At 40.8% G+C, this 27,260-nt stretch overlaps 1 protein-coding gene across 4 annotated transcripts in view; it reads right to left on the reverse strand.

Annotated features, from left to right (window-relative positions):
- LOC149449234 (cytoplasmic FMR1-interacting protein 1) overlaps positions 1-27,260 on the reverse strand; it is a 161,514-nt gene that overhangs the window by 97,003 nt on the left and 37,251 nt on the right. For all 4 annotated transcript variants that reach the window (XM_089693504.1, XM_089693507.1, XM_089693505.1 and 1 more), the window contains exons 4-11: positions 26,407-26,484; positions 24,613-24,714; positions 22,403-22,584; positions 20,777-20,873; positions 13,903-14,031; positions 4,560-4,664; positions 4,322-4,413; positions 2,377-2,494 (exon numbers count right to left, since the gene is read on the reverse strand). In XM_089693504.1, coding sequence (XP_089549630.1) covers positions 2,377-2,494; positions 4,322-4,413; positions 4,560-4,664; positions 13,903-14,031; positions 20,777-20,873; positions 22,403-22,584; positions 24,613-24,714; positions 26,407-26,484 — 903 coding nt within the window. The remainder of the gene's footprint in view (positions 1-2,376; positions 2,495-4,321; positions 4,414-4,559; positions 4,665-13,902; positions 14,032-20,776; positions 20,874-22,402; positions 22,585-24,612; positions 24,715-26,406; positions 26,485-27,260) is intronic.

Consider the following 27,260-nt stretch of genomic DNA (forward strand, 5'->3'; position numbering starts at 1 on the left):
AGGGCCACATTGGATACTTTACAAGTTATTGGTGGGCTGAAAAAATACCCATGAGACTCCGCCCCTCACAACAGAGTCCCCACTAGATTCTCTTTTCATCAGGGTCCCCATCAGAATCTCCCCTTACACCCTGTTCACATCAAAGCCAATAGTGAAGTCGCACAATTTCAAAATCGGGTGACCTGCCAATCTCCTTGCAACTTGCAAGACATCTGACATAGATGTCTATGCAAATCACAACTTGCATAGACACGCATGCACTACTTCAGAAATCAGTTCGGCTCCAAGTCAGAACCGCACCGATATGACCACTCTAATAGCGGACAATAGGGTGCGATTTGGCATATGATTTGCAAGTCGCCTGGCATGCAAATCGCATGCCAAATCACACCCTATGTGACTGGGGGCTTACAGAGTCCAAGTGTGGGTTGGGGAAAGTAAAGTGAAGACCATAGGCAACCATAATTCTCAATCTGTACACATTAAGAACGCACCCTTTTTCCCCAGCTGTGGGCCAGATAAAAAATTTTTGTAGGTCAGCTGTGGCCAGCAGCCATAGTTCGGCGGTCCTTTGATTAAAGTATGGACACCACTGTCACGTAATGAGGAATATGCCTTTTATTCTTATGATATGTGTTGGGTTGAGACATGTGAATACCTGTTTCAAGAAGGCATTACTGTGCTATTCTACAGCATAAAAACTCTCAAAGTGATAATAACCCCTAATAACAAAACTAAAACACAGTGCTGTAGATCTCGGTGCTTACATTCTTTGCCAGCTTGCTCTTGCCTGGCTACATGGACAAGTCTCCTTAAATCCATATGAACTCATCATCTCCAAACTACACTCCTGTTTCCCCCTTCAGCGGCTGATTTACAGAGGTTGGAGCCTGTGTTGCCCTTCTGTGAAGGGTACAGTGAGAGTGCTCCACTATGCAGACGTTTGGGAGAAGCAGCACTGAGTCAGCAATAGTAAGTAAATGTTTGGTCACATATATTAAGAAAAACGTACTGGTAATGTCAAGCAGTGCAAGGCTACCCAGCATATAAAAAAAAAAAAAAAAAAAAGCAGAGGGTTCACTGCCACTTTAACAGTGTTATTTAAAACATTATAGACACCTTTTTAGGTTTGTTACATTTTTTTTCAAGTTTACAATGTTTTAAATAATTTATCCTTTTATATAAAACATTTATACAGGATGCATCCAAGCCTATGCCAGCATGTATTTTGGCATCTACAAACAATTGGGAGACAGGAAGGGAGAAGAGTTCCTTCTCAGACTCATGCTCGTGTCCTTTTGTAACAAAACAATATTTTAAAAAAGGGCCTTGGCAAAGCGCTGGTCTTCAAATTGTGGTGGCAAATGCTGATGTGCTAATACTTGCAGTCAAAAATGCTAATGCTTGCGATTAGCTGCTGCTCTGCCTGTGTGAGTGAGTGGTCGACAAGAATGGTCAGCAGTCAGATATGTCTGTGGCTATATGCGGGTAAATGCATATGGAGCAGTTACCTGTAATTAGGAAAGGATGACTGCCCCTGGACCTCGACTTCTGTCTAGGGGTGATCATTCATGCCTAACAGGAGGTAACTACTGCATGTGTGTTTACCAGTGGACATATCCTACCGCTGTTTGTCATTCATTCACACATGCAGGTAATTATATAATACTCAAATGTAATAAGTCAAATTTACTTGATTAAAAATATATTTTTTTTATTACTAACACACAATAAAGCAACACTCTGCATTTCTTTTATGGTCTTTGTATATGTTTAACTCTACAGAGATCTCCAAACAATTACCCTCAGGGGAAAAGTCTACTGCTGCCCTGCTAAGGTAAAAGAAGGATTTTGGGATGCTTTCCTGAGGTCAGACATGAATGGAAACATCAACAAAAATAGCAGCCGGTAGAAGTCTAACCACTGTAATACCAGCATAATCCTGGGCAGTATGGCTATGGACAAATGGTGAAAGGATTGTCTAACACCAGCATATTCCTGAACAACATGGCTATGGTCAAATGATGACACTGATGATCCTTATAACAAGAATTTGATAATGCAGTCTCAGATTAGTACTGCATACACCATGTACAACCTTTAAATTAGGAGTTTGTTGATATAAGGTAAGAAACTTAATCTGCAGCAAAAAAAACAAACAAACATTTTTCAATGTTTTGCTGTGAAACAGGGCCAAACAAATGCTTTAAGGCCAGTCTATCACCCAGAAATTCCAAACAGTATTAAGGCTTGTAAAATCACTATTGCCAGTAGCACATAAGCAATACAAGTTTCATTATCATAAACAATTACATAGCTTCAGTAAATGAATGCAGTAGATTACAAATGGGAAAGAAGTATGCTGTCAAAACTTACTTCATTATTGCTGTAGCGAGCCAACTCTGAGATGAAGCGCATGTGGTCTTCTCTAATCTGGATCATCTGCTCACAGATGTTGTACTGAGGACTACTGCTGGATGAGGTGCAGGTCCATCTGTTTCAGAGCAGCAGGAAGAACATTAATACCTTGAAAAACCTTAAGAGCCTTCGCCTAAAAAGACGCTACACTTGAGTTGAATATTATGTATTACTGCATCTCAGTATGTTTGAAGCTCTTTTTTTAAACTATTACACCGACACAATTTGCTTGATTACTTTAACTATTAAAGCAATGAAATATGCATGGTATTAAAACAAACATTAATAAAGAAAAAAAAAAGCCTTTTTGATCATCCTCTTTTCCTGGTAATCTAAAATATCTTATATTACACTTTGGGGCAGATGTCTGAAGCTTGTGGAACCAATGTTTATCAACTTAAAATAAGTTTTAAGTAAAAATAATCCACAATGTAGCTTTTCTAAGATATACAGAAAAGCCTTAATACAAAATTCTACTTATTTAAAGAAAAAAAAAAAAAAGAGTAAGAATCCTATTTAATAGAGCAGGTTTAAAGTAAACCTATACTGGGTGCAGGTTTAATTTGCTGTCAGGAAGTATAGCAAGCACCCTAAAGAGCATACTCTACCTCAAAATGCTTTTCCAATGCCTAATCTGCTGTAAATCAGAATACGCACTTGACTCCCAGAATTCAGTGCTGACTGCCAGGCTGGCGATTGGCTACTAGAGGAAGGATGGAGCTTGCATACTATATGTAAATTTCAACTTTTCTTAAAGCACAATTTTAAGGTGCTGCAGCAAAGAAAAGCTGACAAGGTAAGAGCAGGCCTGACAGGTAATTAGTACTAAACACAGGTTTATTTTACGCCAGGGCTCGATAAATCCCAGGTGCCAGGCCGCGATGGCGACTTAAAATTGCGTCTTGGCACCTGGGTTCACACGTCACCTCCCATAGACTTCAATGTAAAACTGCCTCCCATAGACTTCAATGCAAAAACGCCTCCCATAGACTTCAATGCAAAAACGCCCCCCATACACTTCAATGCAAAAACTCCTGTCAATAGCAATCCTATGTAAACTCTCATCTTCGCATGCCACCCTATCATATGCGAATCTGGAATGCACTGCTAGAAAATCGCACAGGACCGATTTTTATAATGCACTCAAAACACAACACGTATGAATCGCATCTGTGCGAACCACCTTAATAGGAACACATAATATCTAGCCTGTCATGCGAATCTGTGAGTTTGAAAATGCATCCAGAATCGCCTATGTGTGAAACAGGGTGGCTCCATTCACATTTGGGCATTTTGGGATCACAGCAGAATTGTTGTGAATGCAAAAACGCAGGTTCGGGTGCCATTACTTTCAATGGTGCCTTAAATGTGGTGTGGTTTTGCCATGATTGCTGCATGGCAAATCACATTACATGAAGCTGGTCACCCAAAAGTTGCCTTGCCCTGGGCGCCAACAACCCACGCTACGCTATAAAAAAAAAACAAAAAAAAAAAACTGGCTCTTAACTTTTTTTTTAGCTTGCTCCTAGATTCAAAGCAAATTTATCAAGCCCTGGTATAAGTAGACTAAAATGTGATTTTTAAAGGAACACTAACAATGCACAGGATTATTCTTCAAATATGTTGGCTGGCACTTTTGACCTGCCTCTAAACATGTCCCGCTGACATCTGACTATGGAACGTCTCATTCAATTAAAACTACACTAATCACAAGTTCTGGTTTTAATTGTTGCATACTTGTACGAGGGTCTGTGACTCCAATTACAAAAAACAGAGGGTCACCATGATAGCAACTAGTATTTTGAGGTCAGCAAAGGGACCATGTTTCCGTTAATTTAAATAAGGATTGGATAGATCGGTTAAGCGAAAACACTTTAACAAAGACTGAAGGAAAACTGCTTACCTAGATTTATTCTCCTCATAATGGGCACTGGTCTTAATGTATCTTGCCAATTCTATCTGCATGTCACCAAACAAGGGCACCACCTGCAGCTGCTGTACTCAGACGGAAAAAAAAAAAAAACACAGGAAGACATTACCACCGTGAACACAACAGGATAATGGCAGGGTTAAAGAGAATTATTCCATTATTAAAAAATGTGTACAATGAGTAGATCAGCCTTTTATGCTTTCCAATTTACCTTAAAGAACTTGTCAATTTTGGTCAGGTTTATTCTCTTTTTAGCATCCAGTTTGTAGATATTGCTCACACTCCCATCCATGAGGTACAATCCAAATCCCATCACCTAGAAACCAGTCAAAAGAGATGCTAATATAATATAGAGTTAATATACATACATCACATGTAATCTACAAGTGCTTAGCTATTAAACATTGCAAACAACCAGGCAGGATGCACAACAGAGTATTAAAACGATAAGTTCAACTTTAAGAAAAAAACAAAAACGTGCATTTATTTTTTTTCCCCACAGGATCCTGCAAAGCATTGCACCAGTGATCAATGAATTGTGGTTGGAAATGTCAGGCTCCTGCAGACACTTCTTCCAGCCTACTTCTGAATGGGATTTCAGTAAGAACGCTGGAGGAAGTTTCAATGAAGAAGAACCTCCAAGAGCTGTCAAGGGCTGGGGGCACATTTTTTTTTTTTTTTGGAGTAAAGAAGGATTATAACCCCTGTTATATTAATACATACATTTTCCTTCACTTCCTGTCCCATAGTCAAAACAGAAGCAAGAGAAAATCACTAGTCACTAGTTGGCCTAGCCTCAGCACTACTTGATCTAGGCACTATGTACACTTGGCCAGTCAAATGCATGGGAAGGTGATATAAAAAGTCCTTTAACCACATGCCCTCCAGAGGATTTACCCCCTTTCCTGACTAGGCCAATTTTTGCGATACGGCGCTGCGTTACTTTAACTGACAATTGTGTGGTCATGCAACACTGTAAATAAATGAAATTTATGTCCTTTTCCCCACAAATAAAGCTTTCTTTCGGTGATATCTTAAGATATACCTCTGCGGTTTACATTTTTTGCACTATAAACGAAAAAAGACCGAAAATTTAAGAAAAAATTTTTTTTTTAACTTTTTGCTATAAAACATATCCAATAAAAATTAAAACAAAAAATCAAATTTTTTCATAAATTTAGGCCAAAATGTATTCTGCTAAAAAATCCCAATACATTAAATTAATTGGTTTACGTGAAAGTTATAGTGTCTACAAATGGCGGTATATATCCTGGAATTTTAGTTTTCTTTTATACTAGTAATGGCGGCGATCAGCAACTTATAATGGGACTGCGGTGGGCATTCTAACACGGGGTTGGAACTAACTCCCACTGACACGAATACAGAGATCAGTGCTAATAAAAAGCACTGACACTGTACTAATGACACTGGGCCGGAAGGGGTTAACATCTGGGGCGATCCAAGAGTTAACTGTGTGCGCTTTTTACTGTGTGCTGTGTTTTGCTAGGGAGACATGCTGTTTTGTATCTCTCTACCATGCACGTCCATGCTGACAGAAGAGAGACCTGTGTTGTTTAGCCAATAGCAGTGTGGCGGGTAGGGTGGCGCGCGCCCCCTACCCATAAAATGCAGATCACGTATATATACGCAATTTTGCACATCCCTGCCGCCCTGCTGTAGTACTTCTGCTATAAGGCAAAGGGCAAGCAGCATCCTTGTGCATTTTGACAAGAATGCATCTGCCATTGAATTGACTGTCATAGCTTGAAAAAGACACAATACATGCATTTAAAATACAGCTTGGCAGCCTCTCTCCCCCCCGCTATAAAAACACACATAAAAAAACACATATTACAAAGTTCTTAAATATACATGAAAAATTTTTCTGAGAATGACCTATAAGTACACAAGATTGGCAGTCCTAAGTCAAACGAAACTGCTTTTGGAAAAAGCCAGTCCCACTAGGCATTTCAAGTCACATACCGATCCAAGTTGCAATCTAAGCACAACTAAACTTATGCCACTAACTTAGCTCAATTAAAAGAAAAACATTTGATTTACACATGTCTGCAATTAATCGTGGTCTTTGTTTGGAAGGAAGACTGCTACACTACAGCCGGCCAGTTCTGGGAGGGCGTCATATGATGTCCTCCCAGAATGCGCTCTCCTGCACGCTCCCGGGGGTGCGCACCCATTGATCTCTGTGATCGCTGTGTCCTGCGGACTCAGCTGATCACGTGATGTGGTAAAAAGCCAATCACAGTGGCCTTTTACCATGTGATCAGCTGTGTCCAATGACACGCTGATCACCGGGAAATGCAATTGCCGGTTCTCGGCTGCACTTTCCTCACGTTGTCAGAGCGTGAGGAAAGTACTGCCGAGAACCGGCAGTTGTCAGAGCAGGGATCGGCACCCATCATCAGGGCACTGATGATCAGTACCCTGATGATCGGTGCCCAACAGTGCCACCCACCTGTGCCCAGCAGTGTGCCCACCTGTGCCACCCAGCAGTGTGTCCACCTGTGCACCCAGCAGTGCCACCTACCTGTGCCCACCAGTGCCACCCACCTGTGCCCACCAGTGCCACCCAGCAGTGCTGCCAGTCAGTGCCCAGCGGTTGTGCCAGTCAGTGACCAGCAGTTGCGCCAGTCAATGCCCTTCAGTGCTGCCTATCAGTGCCCATCAGTGCTGCCCATCAGTGCCGCCTATTAGTGCCCGTCAGTGCTGCCTCATCAACGCACATCAGTGAAGGAGAAAAATTACTTGTTTGAAAAATTTTATAATAGGAACAAAGAAACTTGTTTTTTTTTTTTTCAAGTTTTTTGCAATTTTTTGTTTATAGCGCAAAAAGTAAAACACCCAGCGATGATTAAATACCACCAAAAGAAAGCTCTATTTGTGAGAAATAAAATTATAAAAAGTTCATATTGGTACAATCTTGCATAACCGCGCAATTGTCAAAGTGCGACAGCGCTGAAAGCTGAAAATTGGCCTGGTAAAGAAGGGGGTATAAGTGCTCGGTAGGCAAGTGGTTAAACAGCCAAGATCATTGACTGTTCCATTCCAGAAGATGCCATGTATCTGTCCCTGTCACTCCAGCACTGAGACCTGCCATGATACTGGTTTATTAAAGGCAGAGCTACGTACTGTGACATCACATTCCTGGAATCGTCCCCAGAAGTGCGTTCCAGTTATCGGAGACCGTTTTACAGACAGCACTGTTTTATTACATTCACTTGTAAGTGCATTTAAAGTGGAGATCTAGAGAGAGCACAGGAGCGGATGCATCCTTGATCGCTCCGCACACTCCCGGCACTGTGGGCTCTCAGCGGCTCGGGGCCTCGCCTCTCCCCTGCAGCCTCACAGGGTCTGTTGCGGTGGTGGTGGAGAACTGCCCCATGCCCACCTGGCCGACCTGGAAACAGGCCGGCGACCCCAGCAGCTCCACTCGTGGGGTGGGGAAGGAAGACAAGACGGTGACCAGGTCTCTCAAGCCTCACAGCAGCTCCAACAGAGGAGCAAACCTTCATCCTCAGGTTACGGGACTCGCAGCACAGGCTTCTCTGATCCCCTGGAGCACATGAGTGGTCAAACAGAGCCTCCTGTTGCCTTTCCAGCCCTGTCAAAGCCCACACACAGGCTGTGGCCTTGTCTCCCAGCCACGACTTCCAGACCTCCTCACTATTAGATAGAGAAATGGCTGATATCTTTTTAAGCCAGTCCAGCAACCATGACCTTGTACAAGATAGTCCCGTGGAATCCCCTGCTTCTCCACCTGCGCCCACACCATACTCCAGGGACTGAGCTTGCCTGATTTGCTAATTTATTACAGAGGGAGCAGGACAAAGCTTCCAGTAAATTGACCTCTGAATTGAAGCAGGATTGCAGTGATTTGGGAAACCGCTTAGAGAATATTGAATCTGAAGTCTATGATACTGTCCACAGAGTCTCCCAAAATTCTAACATGATTACTGACTTGCAAGATCGCCTAGAAGCTTATGTAAAAATGGACGACCTTGAAAATCGCACTCAGCAGTACAATTTCCGCATTAGGGGTCTCCCTGAAATGGTGAAAGATATCAATTCTATTACTTACTCTCTCATTTGATCCGCGGTACCAGACATCGACAAAATCCATATAGAAATAGATTGCATTCATAGAGCCTTAGTTCCTTTGAAGCCAGATGGGTCCCCTGGGAGATGTGATTGTGAAGGCACACTTTCGAATTAAGGAGGCGGTGATGCCATATGCTAGAGAACATCTGGATCTAGAAATTGATGGCCACAAGCTTCAAATCTTCACAGACATTTCCTAAGCACCCATCCAAAAGAGAAGAGCCTTTAAACCTTTGCTTTCCCCTCTGGTTCCAGGGGACATCCGCTATAGATGGAATTATCCTTTCCAATTACAATTCGCCTATAATCGGCAAAATCTATTACTTTTCTATGCTCACCAAAGAAGAAAATATCTTGCTGCAATTGGGCTTTATTTTAATTAGTCCCTCATTCAGGAGCCAATCCAAATTTGCTGGCCCGCCATCTCCACTCTCGCCTCTATTTATAGTCTCCTGCTCCCAGGAAGAAATCTACAGCTTCACGCCAGGCTACCTGAGAATGACTTGATGAATGCTGGTTGATTTTTATTTTGTCTCTTGGTCGTGGCCTCTCAGTGGTCCTATTCTGGGGCATTGGTCGCTGCATATGTTTCTAGAATAGTTTTTTAGGTGCCTTACAATCTAGTGGGACTTGTCATTTTTTTCTAGTTTTGGGACAATAGACATTTACAATTTTTTCTGCAAGAGGTTTAATTTTCTTGTGGCCTTAGGAGCCTTTATAGGTATATGTTTTCATGTGTGTTCCATGCTGCCAGGAGGAGTCTAGGCCTCTCCCACTTTGACTCTTCTGTTCCCTGACCTTGTGTCTGGGTGAATTGTTTGCTTTATTCGGTTGTATTTTGCACTCTCTTCATGATAATCCGTTTGATGCTAGGCACGCTTTGGCCTCTGCATCTTCAGTCTCTTTTTTTTCTTTCCACTTATGTTCTTAACTTTTCCTATTTTCTTTTGAGAGTCTTGCAGGGACTCCCAGGAAGATTTAGGATATCAGATTCCTCACATCACTGGGTGAGTCTGAATGTTTATAGCAGTATTGATCGTATTCCATGTCTAAATTTTTAAAATCACAGTACCACTGTCTGACTGCTTTCCCATAATGTCCAGGGATTGGGCTCCCCTTCTAAGCGTATTCAAGTGCTTTCACATTATAAGTCATTGAAGGCTGACATTGTAGCTCCTCAGGAGACCCATTTCACCCCTTCTTTTACCCCCAGATATATCCATAAGGACTTTCCTGAATGTTTTTTTGTGAATCCCTCTGAAAAAAAAAGTGAGGGGGGCACTCTGTCTTTCCAGACAGCTCTCATTCACTGAAAACAAAGTGCTTAAGGACAAGAAAGGGCGATATCTTTTGGTCAAGGGTCATTTGGGGGGAACTTGGTGACGTTCTTGGTCTATTATGCCCCTAATACCAATCAGGTAGCTTTTTTCCATTCCTTATTTAAATTCTTGTCCTCCGAATTTGAGGGGGGCGTTATATTAGCTGGGGATTCAAATCTAGCTTTGGACCATATCTTATATTAAACTTAAATCCCCTTCTAAACAAAGTCGTAAATTTGCGCAATTACTGTATTACTATGACTTTGCGGATGCTTGGAGAGAGTCTAATCCCACCTCCAGAGATTATTCTCATTTCTCTAGGGCTCATAGCCACTATTCTCGTATTGACCATGTTTTCCTTCTCTCGGGTATGCTACCTAAACTGTGCTCAGCTGAAATAGTATCTACACCCTGGTAGGATGTCCAGGGATTGGGCTCCCCTTCTAAGCATATTCAAGTGTTTTCACATTATAAAAGTCATTGGAGGCTGACATTGTAGCTCCTCAGGAGACCCATTTCACCCCTTCTTTCACCCCCAGATATATCAATAAGGACTTTCCTGAATGTTTTTTTGCGAATCCCTCTAAAAAAAAAAGTGAGGGGGGCACTCTGTCTTTCCAGACAGCTCTCATTCACTGAAAACAAAGTGCTTAAGGAGAAGAAAGGGCGATATCTTTTGGTCAAGGGTCATTTTCAATGGGCACACGACTCCCTACCGTATCTAGGGACCCAGTTAACTGCTTCTATCAAACACACTCTACTGAGCAAACTACCATCTGCTTTTTAAAAAATTTAAAAACGAATTACACTGCTGGACAGACTATTCTTTATCTTGGTTCGGCAGAATCAACTCAATTAAAATTACATTTCTACCCCGATTGCTATATTAGTTTAGAACCTTATCGAGACGAGTTACGTCTACAAGAAAACCACGGATGAACAAAATTAATTTATATGCCTCTAAGCCGAGAGGTGGGATTGGTCTGCCTAACCTTCATGCCTATTTCCAAGCTGCACGAATTGCTCAGTTAGTCTACACCACTGGCCTTCAGTGGGCCTGCACCCCTTTGGGTTTCTAATGAAGCTCTCTCCTGTCACCCTATCGCCACTGGCTCCCTAACAGGGTACCGTCCTCCTATATGGTCTCCTACTTTATCATACTCTTTGGCTGTCTGGGACAGAGTGCGTCACCGTAAATCTGTCTTTCTTACATACACCTTTGGCTGCGGTCTCTTGTAACCCGGAATTTGTACCAGGCTTGGTATCCACATCATTTCAATGGTGGATCAATAAAGGGTTGTTATGGATAGGAGACTACTTCAATGGCGATCGCATCTGTTCTCTAGAGAAACACTACATATGCCTTCTAACGAGATGTTTAGATATAATCAGACTCTTATTCACTTTAAGCTTAAATCACTAGATGGGCCACTTATGCTTACAGCTTTTGAGCTCTCCTGCCAAACATGGGGTATTTCGAGGGGCCGGGTCTCCACACTATACACTCTCCTCACTGATCAAAATGGTAAGCTCCCTTATATAATTTAGTGGGAACGGGACCTGAATGCCACTTTCGATTTAGCGGATTGTAAATATGTTGCCAATCTAAAGTATCAATCAACACCACCTTAATTGAAGCTAACTATAAAACATTACTATGATGGTATTTGGTCCCACTCGAATCGCAAAAATGTACCCGTGTTTCCCCGCATTGCTTCCGGCATTGTGGCCAGCTAGGGACTATGTACCACATCTGGTGGCAGTGCCTGATGGCGTCTAGATTCTGGATCCGCATGTTTAATCTAATCAATAAGTGATGAGAGTGAATATTCGTTGATCCCCGGAGATAGCTCTTTTTCATACATTTCCTGATGACGTCCCCAGAAATATCACAAAAATTAGTCATTTATATGCGGTTGGCGGCTAGAATTACCATAGCAAAATATTGGAAACAGTCGGCAATTCCACTTGAATCCGTCAAGAATAAACTCAATTGGATTATGGTTAACGGCGGACTAGCCTGTATTCTTCGTAATAATACTTAAACGTTTGATACCCTATAGAATACGTGCATTTGGTTTATTTCTTTTCCTTGACTAACCCGGGTTTGAACCTCCTTCCTCCTTTATCTATTTCTCTACTATCTACTTTCTCTCTTTTTCTTCTATATGTAATTAGTCATGCCTTAGTTGGTTGTACAAGGTGTTTAATGCTTTAGATCACTATTTTGAAGTCACAGACCAAGTCATAGTTACCAGTGGCTTTATCCCTTATTCAATGTCTCCTACCACTTCCCTCCTGGTGCCCCTCCCTTCTCCCAATCCCACCACTGCGTTAGCTTTCTTGGATGTTTTTGACGGCACCTAAGTGATGTACTCTGCTTCCAGACAGGGATTAAGAATTGCCTCTAAAATCTTCTGTTCAACCCATGTACACTTTATTGCATTGAGACTACTCATTATGTTAGGACTATTATTCAATTGTTAACATATGATAATGAAAGGAAAAAAAAAAAATCTTCAATAAAAAATTGAAATGTAAAACTGAGATCAAGTCTCCGGAGAAAAAAAAAATAAAGCCACTCACCTGTTCTGTGATCCAGCGGTGTCCTTCACCGTCCGTCCTGTGTCCCCAGCGCTGGTTTCTAAAGTGTGAGAACCCGGCTGTGACAGCGGTGTCTACATGGTGGTGGAGACTTATTTGGCAGATGACATTATCACCCTCTGGACTTGTTTGATATAAGTGATATTTTAAAGCAGAATGGGAAAACTGCTCATTTTGTCCAGGGGTTTAGGAAAAAAGCTATACTTATCCTGTCCCCGATCCACAGGAAAACCGCACACCCCCACAACCAACAGTGGACTGTTCCTGCCGCCCCCATGTATGGAGCCAGTCTATGGGCATGATGACATCAGGAACAGTCCATTCACAAGACCGCTAGCGTGCAGAAGCAGCAGGGGGCAGAAGCAGCAGGGACCAGTCTTGTCCTCCGAGGAATGGAGGATTCTGTAAGCATATATTCACTCTGAGCACCACTAGACAAAAACAAGCAGTTAGCCCATGCGGTGCGGGCACAGCTCCACTGCATGGTACAAAAAAACTATTTGTCTGGATTTCTGCTTTAAGAATTATTGCACATTTTGGCATCATTATTTTGTATGTTTCTAGTTAGTTTTGATAATTTGTTCACCATTAATTTGGAATATTTGTCTGTTCCACCTCCAACTACCAGATGTACTCATCAATGTTCTATACAACATCAAAACACCTGACTGAACTAAGCAGAAACGAGTGTACCTCTATCAGGCTGTTTATGGCCACCTTATCTATATGTGTGCAAACAAGACCCGCATTAAATTCACACAGAAAATCTTTGTGGTAATCAGACACAAGAACCCTTCAAGACATTTGTGCTAAACAATGACCAAGCGGGTTTGTTGCTGTTGATCCCACTAATGCTCACTGTTAAAAGGTAAAAAAATATATAATAATAATAATAATACAAATCAAGAACAGGGGACATTGCTTTTCTTTAGTAAGGTGTACCCATTGTGCTTCTGTCTTCTGGTTCAGTGGTAATCTGCTTCCTCCGATGCTGTTATATGGTTCTAGATGGAATATGGAGCTGGCTGGAAAGTGCAGGCATAGTTTGGCACTCTTGTTGAGTGCTTGTGACAGCTTCTCAGTTCTATTATCCCCCAACGCACCAGAAGATTACGGTAGCGCAGGGCTTCAGAGGAGGAAGATTACTACTGAACTAGAAGACAGAAGTACAAAGAACACAATACTGAGGGTATCAGCAAGTCATTTTCAGCAAGAAAAATCCCCCAGGTGGCAACCATTATACAGATACTTACCATTTCTTCCTTGTGACCGAACATTTTACATTTTTACAAAGAACAAATGAGCTTTCTAAATCCATATAACAGCTTAACTTTACAGGCATATCATTAGGAACTTTGTGATGTACTTATCCTTAGGATTATCAAACTGCACAATTCAATTTAACCCACTGGTGTGTAAGATGTGTTATTTCATGTTACAGCATGATGCCACTTTTATAATCAACTCCCTTTTTAATACTCTTAGCGTACAAAGGCAACCTGTTGTTCTCCTTACTTTTAGTAGCATGTGCTTCTCCCCAGGCGTCAAGTACATTTTGTTGTCATAGTAGTCAACGCACAAGTTCACTATGTCTGCAAGCAGTTCTTCATAGCCTGGAATGACTTCCAGCTGCTGCTGTAATGACTACAACACAGACAAACATTACAGCAAATAAATGATGCATCTCTGTAGCAAACAGACAGCAGGCTGCAATATTGTACTCTCTTGATTATGTTATAGCTATGAATCAAAATGTAATAATTCTGTAACAGGAAATCTGTTCAAAGGCACTTCTGCACAGGTCTTAAGATATAAACATACTTACTTCCGTGTTGAAGACACTTTGTGGTACAATCACCACACATTCATATGGTCTCTAAGATTATTTACAAACAAACCATATCACAGTTTATCAGTTTATGCTGCATTTGTTTTTTTTCAGGCCAAGTACATTTTTGCAAGTACAGAAACACCTGTTGATCCTGACTGTTATCTAGTAGTCTCGTAACTTTCTGTGTACTCCACTGAAAACAACCTACAATGTCAGATTTTCCAGTTCTCTTCTATGAACTACAGAATACTTCAGCTCTATGCAATAGAGGAGAATGGGTATGTAGTCCAAATCAGGGGAGCAGCCAAGAGTGGCAACGGTGCTCCTCTATAGATACAGAACAGTGAGTGAACATTTTTTACCTTAGGACAGGAAGTGTGTTAAGCTGGCCATGCATGGATAGAATTTCAAATGAACATTCTTTAGGAAAGGTTTGAGGAAAATTTCTACCAAAAAATCGAATGACATTCGTTTGCCATTCAAAAGATATTGTTTGTTTTAACATTTGATTTTGGAGTAAATGGACTTTACCAAATAAAATTCACATATACGGTTGGAAATTTGTTAGTTCGAGAAAAAACACTTTCCATTCTGCTCCTTTAAGTTTTCCCATCACTGCGGTCAGAAACGAACGCCAATTTTACCCACTAATGATTAGAAAAACAAACTTTCCTAGAACATTCTTTTCCTAAGAATTTTTGATCAAAATTCTATCCATCTATAGCTAGCTTTACCAGCAAGATCATCAGGTGAAAATAAAGGAAACAAGCCTGAAAAAATTATTACATCTAAAAACTGGAAAGCAGAAATACATTTTTGTTCTTGGGTTTACATACGCTCTAACCTAAACCTAAAGATAAAATCACAAGAAAATAAATGAATCAGAATCTCATGCTCCAAATTTGAATAATAATCTCTATGCCAATCATTCTAGGGTTGAAAGCCTAAAGAGCAAAGATTCCAGGTTTTATTGTGGAAACTTAATTGAACAAGCTGAAGTTAGAAGCTGACTGGTTTCTATGCACACCTGTACTAGATTTTGCACTCTCCAGTTATGGTAAATCAACCCCACATGGCTCATTCAGAAGGGCACTACAACCGATCCTCCATGCTGAGCTGCATTTTGTTGCGTCTGCATGCACCTCAGAGCAGCACAGAGGCAGCTCATAGAAGAGGATGCAGACACAGTGACTGCACAGATATAGTTACATGTCAAAATTTGACATGCAGGCAAGAGACAAGAGGAAAGGATCTGAATGCACAGTGTCATGCACCTGCTTTGCCCACTGCCTTTGAGCAGCTCCGAGGTTGATGCAGATGCAGCAAAAAGTGGCTTAGGATATGTAATGGAACGGTTTAATTTTATTAAAATGAGTGTGCTGAAGTTTGCCCATGTCTGTCTGTTACACACTTGCTTGTGGCACAGGCATTAAAACATATGCTCCTTTAAGCTCCTCCCACTGTTGCAATTTGACCACACCCACAATGTGATGTTTTTTAGGGGTGGGGGTTGCAAAAATAATGGCCAGCCCCTGGTACCATATACACAACTGCTCAAATTTCAGATTGGGCACCTTGCGGACAAAGCTGGCATCAGCTGTGGCCTGAGCATCCATCTGGTAGAACTTTGAAAATGTGTAAACAGATGCCTTGCAAACTGGGAAGCAGATGATTCATGGCGAAAAGCCCAAGAGATCCCAACAGCCTGGGGGAAATGGGCTGTTAGGGAAAGGAGGAACTCTGCGAGGCCCATAGGCAAAATAAAGAGGAACTCCCCAGAAGAACAGAGGCTGTGGCAGCCAGGTAGACCCTGACATCACTGACCACATCAAAGCAATATAGAGCAAGACAAAAGGGAAGAAAAAAATGTCCTCGATGGAGATGGAAAGAAGAGCCCGCCCTACATAGGAAGGAAAGTTTTGGTCTCAAAACCTCCCTGTCCTTATTCAAAACAAGAAAGGTTTCTTCTCAAGAAAAAGCTGTCAACTCAGAAACATGCCTCACATGTAATGGCCACCAGGAATGAAACCTTATAAGTGAGGTCTTCCAAAGGAATGTCTCTAATAGGGTTCTGTTCTTCAGAGACATCCCCCCCCCCCTTTGAACCAAAGTGGCATGGGAGGTCGAATTGGGAGATTCATGTATATGAGCAACTGCCTGAAGCAAAGTTTTGAATAGGGATTGCAAGGCAAGAGGTTTCTGGAATAAAATGGATAAGGCACTGAAAAGGTACTCAGGGCCAGAAGCCAGTCAAGACCAGACTTGAGACGTGTAATAAAGCACTCCCTGTAACTTCCTGTCCTCACACCAGGCAAACCACGCAAAGTAAGCCTTTTATATACAATACTAAATCTTGGGGTAGCTGAAATTTCTTGCCGTGAGTAAGGTTAGAATACCATAGTCAAAAATACCCCTATCCTTTAGGACATGGGTTTCAACAGCTATGCCTTAAAGGCAGCAAATGAGAAGCCTTTAAGCCTGTCTGGAAGAGGCCAAGGCTCGAGTATGTTTGTGTACCGCCAAGGAGCATTTTTGTGTACTACATTATTCTGGGCCAATATGTTGTGATGAGAATCAACCCTTTCCTCCTCTGTCTTGTGCAGCAGTTAAGAGAGGATCTTCTTCGTGGAAGTTCACCTGCCAATTGTCCATTCCAGGAATGTGGATGGTAAAGAGATCAGGAATAATCTCAGGCCCCTTCTCTTTTCCATCTACACCTTCTCCCTTGGCCAACTGATACACTCTCACGGCTTCAACTACCACCTCTACGCCACGACACGCAAATTATCTCTCGACCCCTCGCCTCACCCTTTCAGTCTCTGCCCGAATCACCAGCCTACTGAACGACATCTCAGATTGGATGTCGCTCCACTTCCTTAAACTGAACCTCTCCAAAACCGAGCGCCTAAACTTCCCCCCAGCCCGCGCCCCCCACTGACTACTCCATCACGTCCAACCATGCCACCATCTAGCCCACCCCGTAAGCCAGAGTACTTGGTGTCATATTAGACTCCAATCTATCCTTCCAGCCCCAAGTCTAATCGCTAACAAACTCATGCAGACTCCACCTCCGCAACATCGCCAAAATACGCTCATTCCTAACCCCAGAAACTACTAAGCAGCTCATCCACTCCCTCATCATATCACGACTCGATTACTGCAACTCCCTCCTCGCTGGCCTGCCACACAACAGGCTATCCCCACTTCAGTCGATCCTGAATACGGCGGCCAGAGTCATCCACCTTACCAACCGCTCTGTTTCCGCCACCCCCCTCTGCCAATCCCTCCACTGGCTTCCGATTGCCCAACGGATCAAATTCAAACTGCTAACACAGACGTACAAAGCTGTCCATAATTCTGCCCCAAACTACATCACCTATCTAAATACCACCCAAAATGCACTCTCCGCTCTTTACAAGACCTCCTCCTATCTAGTTCCCTGATCACCTCCTCCCATGCCCGCCTCCAGGACTTCTCCAGGGCATAACACATCCTCTGGAACTCCCTACCCGAATCCATCAGACTATCACCCACTCTCCTCTCCTTTAGGCACACCCTAAAAACCCTCCTCTTCAAGGAAACCTACCCCACCCTCTGCTAACTGCCGATCTCCTCCACTCTTCCTACCACTCCATCCCCCACAGCTTTTCCTCCCGTACCACTATCCCCTCCCTCCTAGATAGTAGGCTCCAAGGAGCAGGGCCCTCGAATCCCTCGTGTATCGTACTGTCTCATGTATTGTCCCCCATTGTAATGTACAGCGCTGAGTGAACTGTTGGCGCTATATAAATACTGTATAATAATAATAAAATGTAAGTTTTCCCAAGAGAGTATTAGTTTTTTGTTTTTTTTTGTTTTTTAGGAGCAGCTCGACTTCTGGTGCCCTCTTTATGCAGACCACTGCTGTGGTATTGTCCAACTGTACCATGACTGCATAAGCTTGCAGAATGGAGGTCCAGTGTTGTAAGAGATAATCTGATCGGTCTCAGTCCCAGAATGTAAAACCATGTTCCCTGGACAGTCAGGGAGTTGTAAAGTCCGCCTCAGCCTTTAAGGTTGGCATTCAATGTCACCAACTTCCAGGGCAGGTGAAGGAATGTCATTCCCAATTCCAGGGGATGATTGGAGAGCTTTGTCTGGCTGGACAGAAACACTAGGCAATCTAAAGGATTGGATTTGCTTGCTCTGTGTTGTGAGTATGCTGAATTGAAGAGGTCTGGTGAAACTGGGCTAAGGGAACTGCCTCGAAGGATACCTTCAAGCCAAGAACCTTCATGCAGAAGCAAATGGAGAGTGCCGTTTTGACCGGAGGGGCCATATGTGGGACCTTAGGGAAGCAACCTCTCCTGACAAAGGAGAATTCTGACTTGAGCAGTGTCCAAGATTACACTCAGGTACTCCAGGCAGTGTGAGAACTCGAAAGCAGAATTTGAAAAGAGGATTATCCAGCCAAAGGTTTAAAGGAATTGAATCGTCCTTTGGATACCGGCAGACAGAGGTGTCCTTCAATAAGAGGTCATCCAGGTAACCCGTGACATGAATGCCCAGGGTTGACAGAAGTGTTAGTTTACCACAGCAAGATGCAGAAAGCATTCATGTGAGGGGAAGATGGGGATATAAAAAAAATAGGCATTTTGTATGTTTATTGATTCCCTAAATTTCCCTCATCTAAGAGAAGCACTGATAGATCTCTCCGATTCCATTTGTAATTTTGGTACACAAGAAATCGGTTTAGCAATTTTAAGTCCAGTAAAGGGGCGTTACCCCCATTTGGTTTTGGGACTGTAAACAGTTTTGAATATATATATATATATATATATATATATATATATATATATACACACACACAACAAAAAAAAAAAAACAGTACAACCACGCTTTGTGCATGCAATTGGTGCACTGTTGGTCTGAAGTTGGCAGACAAGGGGCAAAAGAGATAGAAACTCAGTTTTTACCCCTTTGAAATTACAGATAGGACCCATAGGTCTGGGGCATCTTGGATACAGACTAGCAAAAATGCCAACAGATGTTCCCCCACACTAAGGAGTTGTGAAGAGAGCTAGTGGGCAAGCCTGAAAAACCTGGGAGTCCAGAGCTTGTGATGAAAGGAAGTGTTAAGCCTTGGTCTAGAAGTCAAGTAGGAGACTTGTACTTTTTCTTACAGGGTAGGAGTACCTTTCCCCCAGTGACTTGCTTACAGGATTTATCAAGGGATTCCCCAAGCAGGGCTGGACCTGCAAGAGCATTTCAGGCCTTTAATAAGGTTTCAAAATACCTACCAACAGAAACCTTAAAAGAGAGAGAACACCCTCAAAAGGAATTGTAAGGTGTTTATTGAGAACTGAAATGGCAGGATCCAATGCCTAATAGCCCATTTCTTCTTAAAAACCTTTTCCACATGAATGTGTCTACAGTAGAGAGCATTTGTCGTGAAGTAGAAGCTTGCACTTCATAAAATGCAGGGAAAGGAATATACTTTGCTACATCATCAGGGTCCCCCATACTTTCCTACAAATTATACTCAAGTAAAGGAGGTTCTCATTCTGCACTGGGACAACATAACAAATTTTGTCCAAGCTTCCTTGCACTTGTGATTCTGCCATTGCTAAGTAAAGTACTCACGGAATGCAGAACAGATTGGGTTTTGCGTGCCTGGATACAGAAGCTGCTATAACGTAAGTGCTAACCATGTTCCTGTGGTTGATTTTCAGTAGAAGACAGCAGCAAGACTGCAACAGCATGAAAACCATTTAGGCTCCATTCACACTTAGGCATTTCAAATCATGGATGGAATCGGTGCAATTCTGCCCGCAATTTGAAAACGCGTTGTGAAAATGCGCACTCTCATGTTCAGGTGCCATTCATTTCAATGGTACCTGAAAATGAAGGGCGGCTTAGCCAGCATCGCGGTGTATTTTTCAGCTCGGCAAAGGTGCCACAGCCATGCAAACAAAATTGCAGGACACGCGACACCCACAAAAGTTTTCCGGAACAGTCGCCAGCTTTTTTTTCCCCCTACATGTACTGTAAAAACGCTAATAACGCTAAAACTCCTAAATGCTTCTAAACGCTACTAAAAAATGCTATTACCAGCATTTTTTGAGCTTAAAAAAACAAAACAAAAAAAAACCCAAAAAAAAAAAAAGGTTGTGCTCCATGCACACTAGCTGGAAAAAATGTTCGATATAAACCACTGGTTATAGCAGGATTTTTAAGTAGAGTTTTAGAAGTGTTCAGAAGCGTAGTAAGAAAACAAAGCTAGAAAAAAAAAGCTGTTAGGAGCATAGTGTGCAGTGCATGGACACATAGGATAACACTATTTAGCTTCTAGGAGCAGGAAAAAAAAATGCTCATAGCAGCTTCTAGGAGCTTAAAAAAAATGTTAGTGTGCATGGAGCCTAACACATTAAAAGCACTTTCCTATAAATTGTGCACCGTTTACACTCCCTACACAATAAAATTATAAGATGTAGAGTTATAACCAATATTAGATACTTCAGGACACTAGACAACAGTAACATGTATAACGTATGAAAAATATAAGCAGTTTCTACATACCTGTGTTATCTTATTATGATTGGCAAGAAACATGGAGAGATTCTGAGACTCCTGGATAGACTGAGGGTCTGCCATTTTGCGCAAAAACTGTGCTGCCCTTTAGTAAAATAAAAATGTAGAAAATATTAGAAAGATATAAGGTTAAAAAAATGTTTTTTAACTATAAAACCAAATAACTGGCGTTATACTATAACTTGGAGGATTTTTGGCAAGAACCCAAATCTCTAATCATATGTCAAGTCAAAATAGGTCAGTTTCACACCAAAACATGGTGCGAAAATGGCGCATTCTGTGTGCATTATCTGCACCATGCTCGAAAGCATTGCCCTTGTGATCTGGTGCAGGCGCCAATGGAAAGTTAATGGCACCCTAAACATGCTTTTACAGGCACAAAATCACATGGTATCGCAGTGCCACGATTTGGTAAAGCATGCTTACACTACTTTTTCTGCGTTGCGGTGCAATTTGGAGCCCATTCAAATTAATGACATCATTTTGCCCCATTACAAATCATTAGTAATACCTTACCTGAAATATGCAGTTGAGTTTTGGGCACCAGTTCACAAAAGATATTGGGGAACAGGAAAAGTACAGAAGGGCAACCAAACTGATAAGAGGCATGGAGGAGCTCAGCTATGAGGAAAGTTTAGCTGAGCTGCATTTGTTCTCTTGAGAAGATGAAATTAAGAGTCGGTTCACACCATGAAAAACGCAGCTCAGATGAGTTTCTACATGTGTGTTTTTTACGCATTCTGGTGCATTTTTTCCCTATTTTTCTTCACCTTAAATAAGGACATATGTGTCTCGGAGTGTTTTTGATGCATATTACTGCTTTCCAGTACAGTTTAGTGCAGAAAAAAATGCAGCAAGTTCCATTTTTTTTTTCCCGCAGAACTGCAACGCACTGGTGTGAACAATGTCATTGGAAACCATATAACCCACTATCCATGCATTTTTAATGCAGAGAAAAAGCACACTTCTACTGGTGTCTACTGTCCCTAAGGGGGATATGATAAACATGTATAAATACATTAGTGGTCCATACAGTGAACGTGGTGCAGAGTTATTCATTTTCAGGCCATCACATTGGACAAGAGGGCACTCTTTACGTCTGGAGGAAAAGAGACTTACCCTCCAAATGTGGAAAGGCTTCTTCACAGTAAGGGCTATGAAAATGTGGAATACACTCCCTCAAGAGCTGGTTCTGGCCAGCTCAGTAGATTGTTTTAAAATAAGGCTTTGATTCTTTCCTAAATGCACATATTATAACTGCATACTTTATAAGTAAAGTTGATCCAGGCAATCTGATTGCCTCACGGGGGATCAGGAAGGAATTTTAGTTGCAGGATCATCAGGTAAAAATGAGGAAAACCTAAAAAGTGTAAATATATATATATAAGCACTACACTATTATTTATTATTTTCTATTTTAAACTTAATATTGCAAGCCTTTTTAGTGTTAGCACCTTTACATGGAGGTGGAGTTATATATTATAACACAGAGGTTTCTCCTATGTTATGATGTATTACATGCAACAGCTTTTAAAATTAAAAGATATCACTCTGCTGCCACCTTGTGAAATAAAGGTAAACAGACATGAACACACAGAACCCCATGTGTCTTACCTTTTGTAGGCTGAATGATCATTTTTCACACTGCACTTCATGTTTTTCAGTTCATCCAAAACAGCGAACATATTAATGAATTTGCCAAGGGTCAGTAAATAAGCCTCAGATACAAAGTCTTTTCTCCTTTCTGCATGGCACAAGCGTTTTACTTCAGCACAAAAGCGTTCAGTGGCATTTCTCTGAACAGAATAAAACAGCATGCTGTTATTTATACTATCAGTAGGTCGGCTAAAAATTTGCAAGCAAAGCTCAGAATTTTTGACGTGTCGTCTAAATCCCTTATAACGTCAAAATGATGAAAACACTCTAATTTTTAAAGTCCAATTAAACACTCGGTTTTAAACAGCTAAACACATTGCACAAGTGTACTAAAAGGCTTGTCAGCCCTCTACTAATTGATCACTACTACACATCGAGAGCAAGGGTTCCACTTTGCAGCATGCCAACAGGGCATAGGCTTTTCTAAATTTTCTAACTAAATAACTATTTATTGGATAAGAAGAAAGGATTGAAGCGCACACCGAAAGACTTCATGCTTCAACCCCCTCCTAGCCATGCCCCCCTCACTGGGCCAACCTGATAGGGGAACTTGAAGCGGCACGTTTTAGTTTTCAGTAAATTACTATTTATAATTTGTTTTATTTATTATTATTATTTATTAGTAGAGATCCTCAAACCAAAGGGTGGAGAGAGGTTCAAAAAAAGGTGGAACTTTAATTGTACCTTATAAAGATGGGAATTGCATAACAAATTCCAAAATATATTACAAAAGTTAAAAACACCACATGTACAGTGTGACCATTCATAAATTCATCATAAATTGTATCATTCCATAGACTATAATTGTTTGTATATGGACGGAGATGTATATACTTTTCTTTATTTTGCCCAGTTATACACTGTAACATAAATCTGTGTGAAATTAGCATGATGTGCAACTTTCCCATGTGCATAATTACAAAAATGTTGAATGATTTTGGCTGCACTTGCATAAGTGGGAACCTAGAGTTCAGATTGGTTGTAAACGCTTAAAATAAACCCAGTGAAGTGACTAGCCGCAGGTGATACATAGAGATGAAACAAATCCTCCTACATAAGTTGTTCCTGTTTATTTGTAGCCCTTTCTCCTCTACATCCATTCAAAGAGCAGAATTTATACATATCATCTGAGCTTTCAGGAAGCAGGTACACTCTGCAGAGATCAGTAAAGAGAGCTCCGAGAGTTAATTGGAGGGAAGGGACACAACCCCCTTTCACATAGTCAACAGGAACAGAGCTGAGAATGTCAATCACAAGCTGTGTGCTGGTGCTCCCTACCATTTCACCATTTTTCTCTTGGTGTCAGAAAAATTTGTCAGGAGTGACTAATGCAGATAGAGGAAGAAGGCAGCAGACAGAAATGAAATTTTCTGCTCTGGATTGAGACAAGTGCATGCTTTAGAGGGATATGCTTTGTTTATATTTTATGTCAGAGGTTTACCTCTTTAACAAAGAGGTTTTTGTTTTTTTTAAACCACAGTAGAACTACGGTCAAACTATAAAAACACACGTTTGACACCAGTAAGAACAGGCTGTTTTTCTAAGTACTGCCTGGGATATTTCTGAAACTTTGTCACTTTGGGTACTGCTTCTGCTACAGCGGTTTGGATGTTGGCACGGTTAACAGCCCTGTCACAGAATAGCCACAACTAGCTCTGACTCCATTCCTTTAAATTGACAGCACTGCTCTATCTGTAGAAGATTGTAGGAGATAGCTTCCAGGCTGTACCATTCAAAAAAAAAAAAAAAAAAAAAATCGTAAATTAAGACATGACAACTTGCATTAAAATGCAAGTTTATTATTCTGAAAGGAAAACACTTTAGATGGACTTAGAGCATTTTATTTACATTTTTTAACCCTTCTTTTTTAATTTTTTTTTTCTTTAAGAGGGCTAGAAGAGATCAGGTCACAACAGTTCACCTTTAATAGGAATCACTCTTGCTGAGTGTTATTAGCAAGTCATAGATCACTATTGCAGTGATTGATACTGGTGAATCAGCTCTGGCCCTGCTGACCACCAAAACTTAGGGAATTCTCAAGGATGTCTAAAATGACATCACTGGGAATTCCTACATAACCACAATTAAGACATAGGAAGTACCACAGTACTAGAAATTTAAGATTGAAGGATACAAATATGGCAATTAAAGTGGCATAAAAAAGGTACCTGAAAATACATGAAATTCATCAGTTTGGTGACCTCTGGTTCCAATACTTCCACTGTCTTCTCATAGATTTCCACACGATTAGGCTGTTCATTACATTTCACCTACATAAAACCATAGAAAACATAAATAAAAGATTACATATGCTTTCTACAAACAAAGAGAAGCTTCTTGTTAACCAAATATGACAATGTCAAATAAACAACAATGAGCAAACCAAAAGAATCTCTGGCTCTAATTACCAAATACACCTTTCATCTGCATCACTGTATTCTGCATCTGCACTTTACTACTCAAATGCTGAGCAAATTCATAAATAGACTAAAACCAGTAATGATTTATTTAAATTAGAAAAAAAGGGTATATATATTTTATTATAAACAAGTCCCTAAAATTCCTGCACTAAGGACAAGAATAACCATTTCACTGTATCTGACAAACCGAGCCATTGATTAAATATGAAAAAATGAAACATTGCTTATGACATTGATCACTAAAGAATGATTTGCTGAAATCTTTTTTTTTTTTTGTTGTTGTTGCTGTTAGGCAGAGTTTCTCTTTTCATAAAAAAGAGAAGCATTTTCTGCCCAAGCCATTCCAATGTGCTCTATCTCTCACTTACCTAGTCCATGGCAGCTTTGAACCTCTTGGTTCATAATTTTAAAAAATGTATTCTAAGCCCATTACTTCCTGCAGCATCATGTAAAAATGCAGGAAATGTCAAATCCTATCATGTACTTTCTGCATCACAGAAGAGGACTTGTTTACCACTCTGTACCACACCTCCATCACTAGCTCGCCTCTTTAATCTCCACCCACTTTCCTTTTCTTTAAGTTGACTGTACAATCTCCTTTAGAATTACCATCAGCTATGTAATGCAAGAGAGGGGGGGATGGCAGGTGCAGGGTATGTGTTAGTGAGGTTGGCTGTTGAAGTAATTCCTTCTAACAGTTTCCAAATACCAGGACGAATACCAGGAAGTAATGGAGTTTTGTATAGAAGACACTGGAGGCTGAGGTAAGGGCTGTCTTAGAATAAAGAGAAAGCTTTTGCTTTTCTACAGCAGAAGTACATTAATGGTATAATGGTACATAGGGAAGCTGAAAGTTAGAAATATTTAAAAAGCAAAAACAAAAGTGAACTTACACTTTAAATGTGCAAACAAGCCTCTCCAATGGGGAAAGGAGTTCTGAGTTAATCTACCTGTTTTTCATGGCAGGGATATAAATCAATGACTGCATCCACTGCTTAGGACTTTACAAATTTCAGAGCTCAAGGTAAAATGTACAAACACATGTCTCTTAGGCCAACCCATAGTGCTCTGGAAAACATTTGTCAGAACTAGGGCAAGTAAATCACTGAGAAACACGGTACAGAAGGTATGTTCTGCCCTGCAAATGCCAGCACTTTGAAGAGTCAGAAACAGCAGCTCTAAACACTGGATGGGAGTCGAAACAGCAAAGAGAAACCCTGACTGACTCCTTTTTTCCTTTCAATAAATGTTTATTAATGGTTTTAGATATTTTAGGTACAAAGTAGAAATTCGACCACGTTCCAGTATGAAAACAAAAATAACTCCTTTTAAATAACTGTACCTCAGACAGTCAAAATATTGCCAGTGTTTAAATACATGTAAGCATCTTTGCATTTTTTCATCTACCTAGCCCATCCCGCGGTGGTGTAAATATCGTAAGCATTTTACACAGAGTACTGCACTAAATCAATAAAATAATAATCTGAACCTGGCATGTTATCCTACTATTTATCTAGAAGCATGCTTTATCATCGTTTTTACCTGTGGTATAGCCCTTGAACAGCTTCTCCATGTGTACAACATAATTGCATACTCTTGCCCTTCTTCCAGCATTTCATTCTATAAAAGCCCAAAGTTAATTAACACATTATTTCTTTCATCAATTCTCTGATAAAAGGAAGTTGTTTCATTACTATGAAAAAAAATATTTTAAAAGAAAATATAAAACATGAAGCCACAAATCACATTGAAAGAAAAAAAAAAAAATCTAAAGACTCAATATGGCAGGTTGATCAACTGTGTATCCCAGGATAAGTTGCAATAATTTTTTTTACCCATGTATTGTCCAGTTATCGCTTAAGCCTGATTTAGCGGATATTATGGAATAACAGCCATGTTATAACAGGATATTATGGAATAACAGCCATGCTCTTAGTACGAGTCTGTCAATACTCTGCTTACTTTCTAGAAAAACGTAAGCAGTTTGCACTGTTTTCTAACTAAACATGAATACAGATAAAGCCATCGCTTAAAGTAGACCTAAAAGGCAAAACTTTTTTCTAGCTATTTTGGATAGAATTAGGGGGGTTATAAACCCTGACAAGAGTTTTTGTCACGTTTCCCACTGCACATTTCCTTCAAGCAACAGAGAACTAAACACTGGCAGACATCTCAAATCACTGGGTTATATTTCATTATTTTTCCTGCTTCCCTCTACCCTCTCCAATCAGCGAGTGTCTACTGCCACAACAGACATAAAATTTAGAAATGACAAAGATCATTGGACAGTTTTCCATTATACCAAATTCTTGGACAGATGGGATGTTTAACTAATGTATTTACAACTGTGTATTTAGCAGAGTGCCTACAGTTCATCTAACCCTGTACTTTGTATG

This window comes from Staurois parvus, unplaced genomic scaffold, assembly GCF_062004578.1.
Source record: "Staurois parvus isolate SC_StPar_1 unplaced genomic scaffold, SC_StPar_1.0 ptg000634l, whole genome shotgun sequence".
NCBI lineage: Eukaryota > Metazoa > Chordata > Amphibia > Anura > Ranidae > Staurois > Staurois parvus.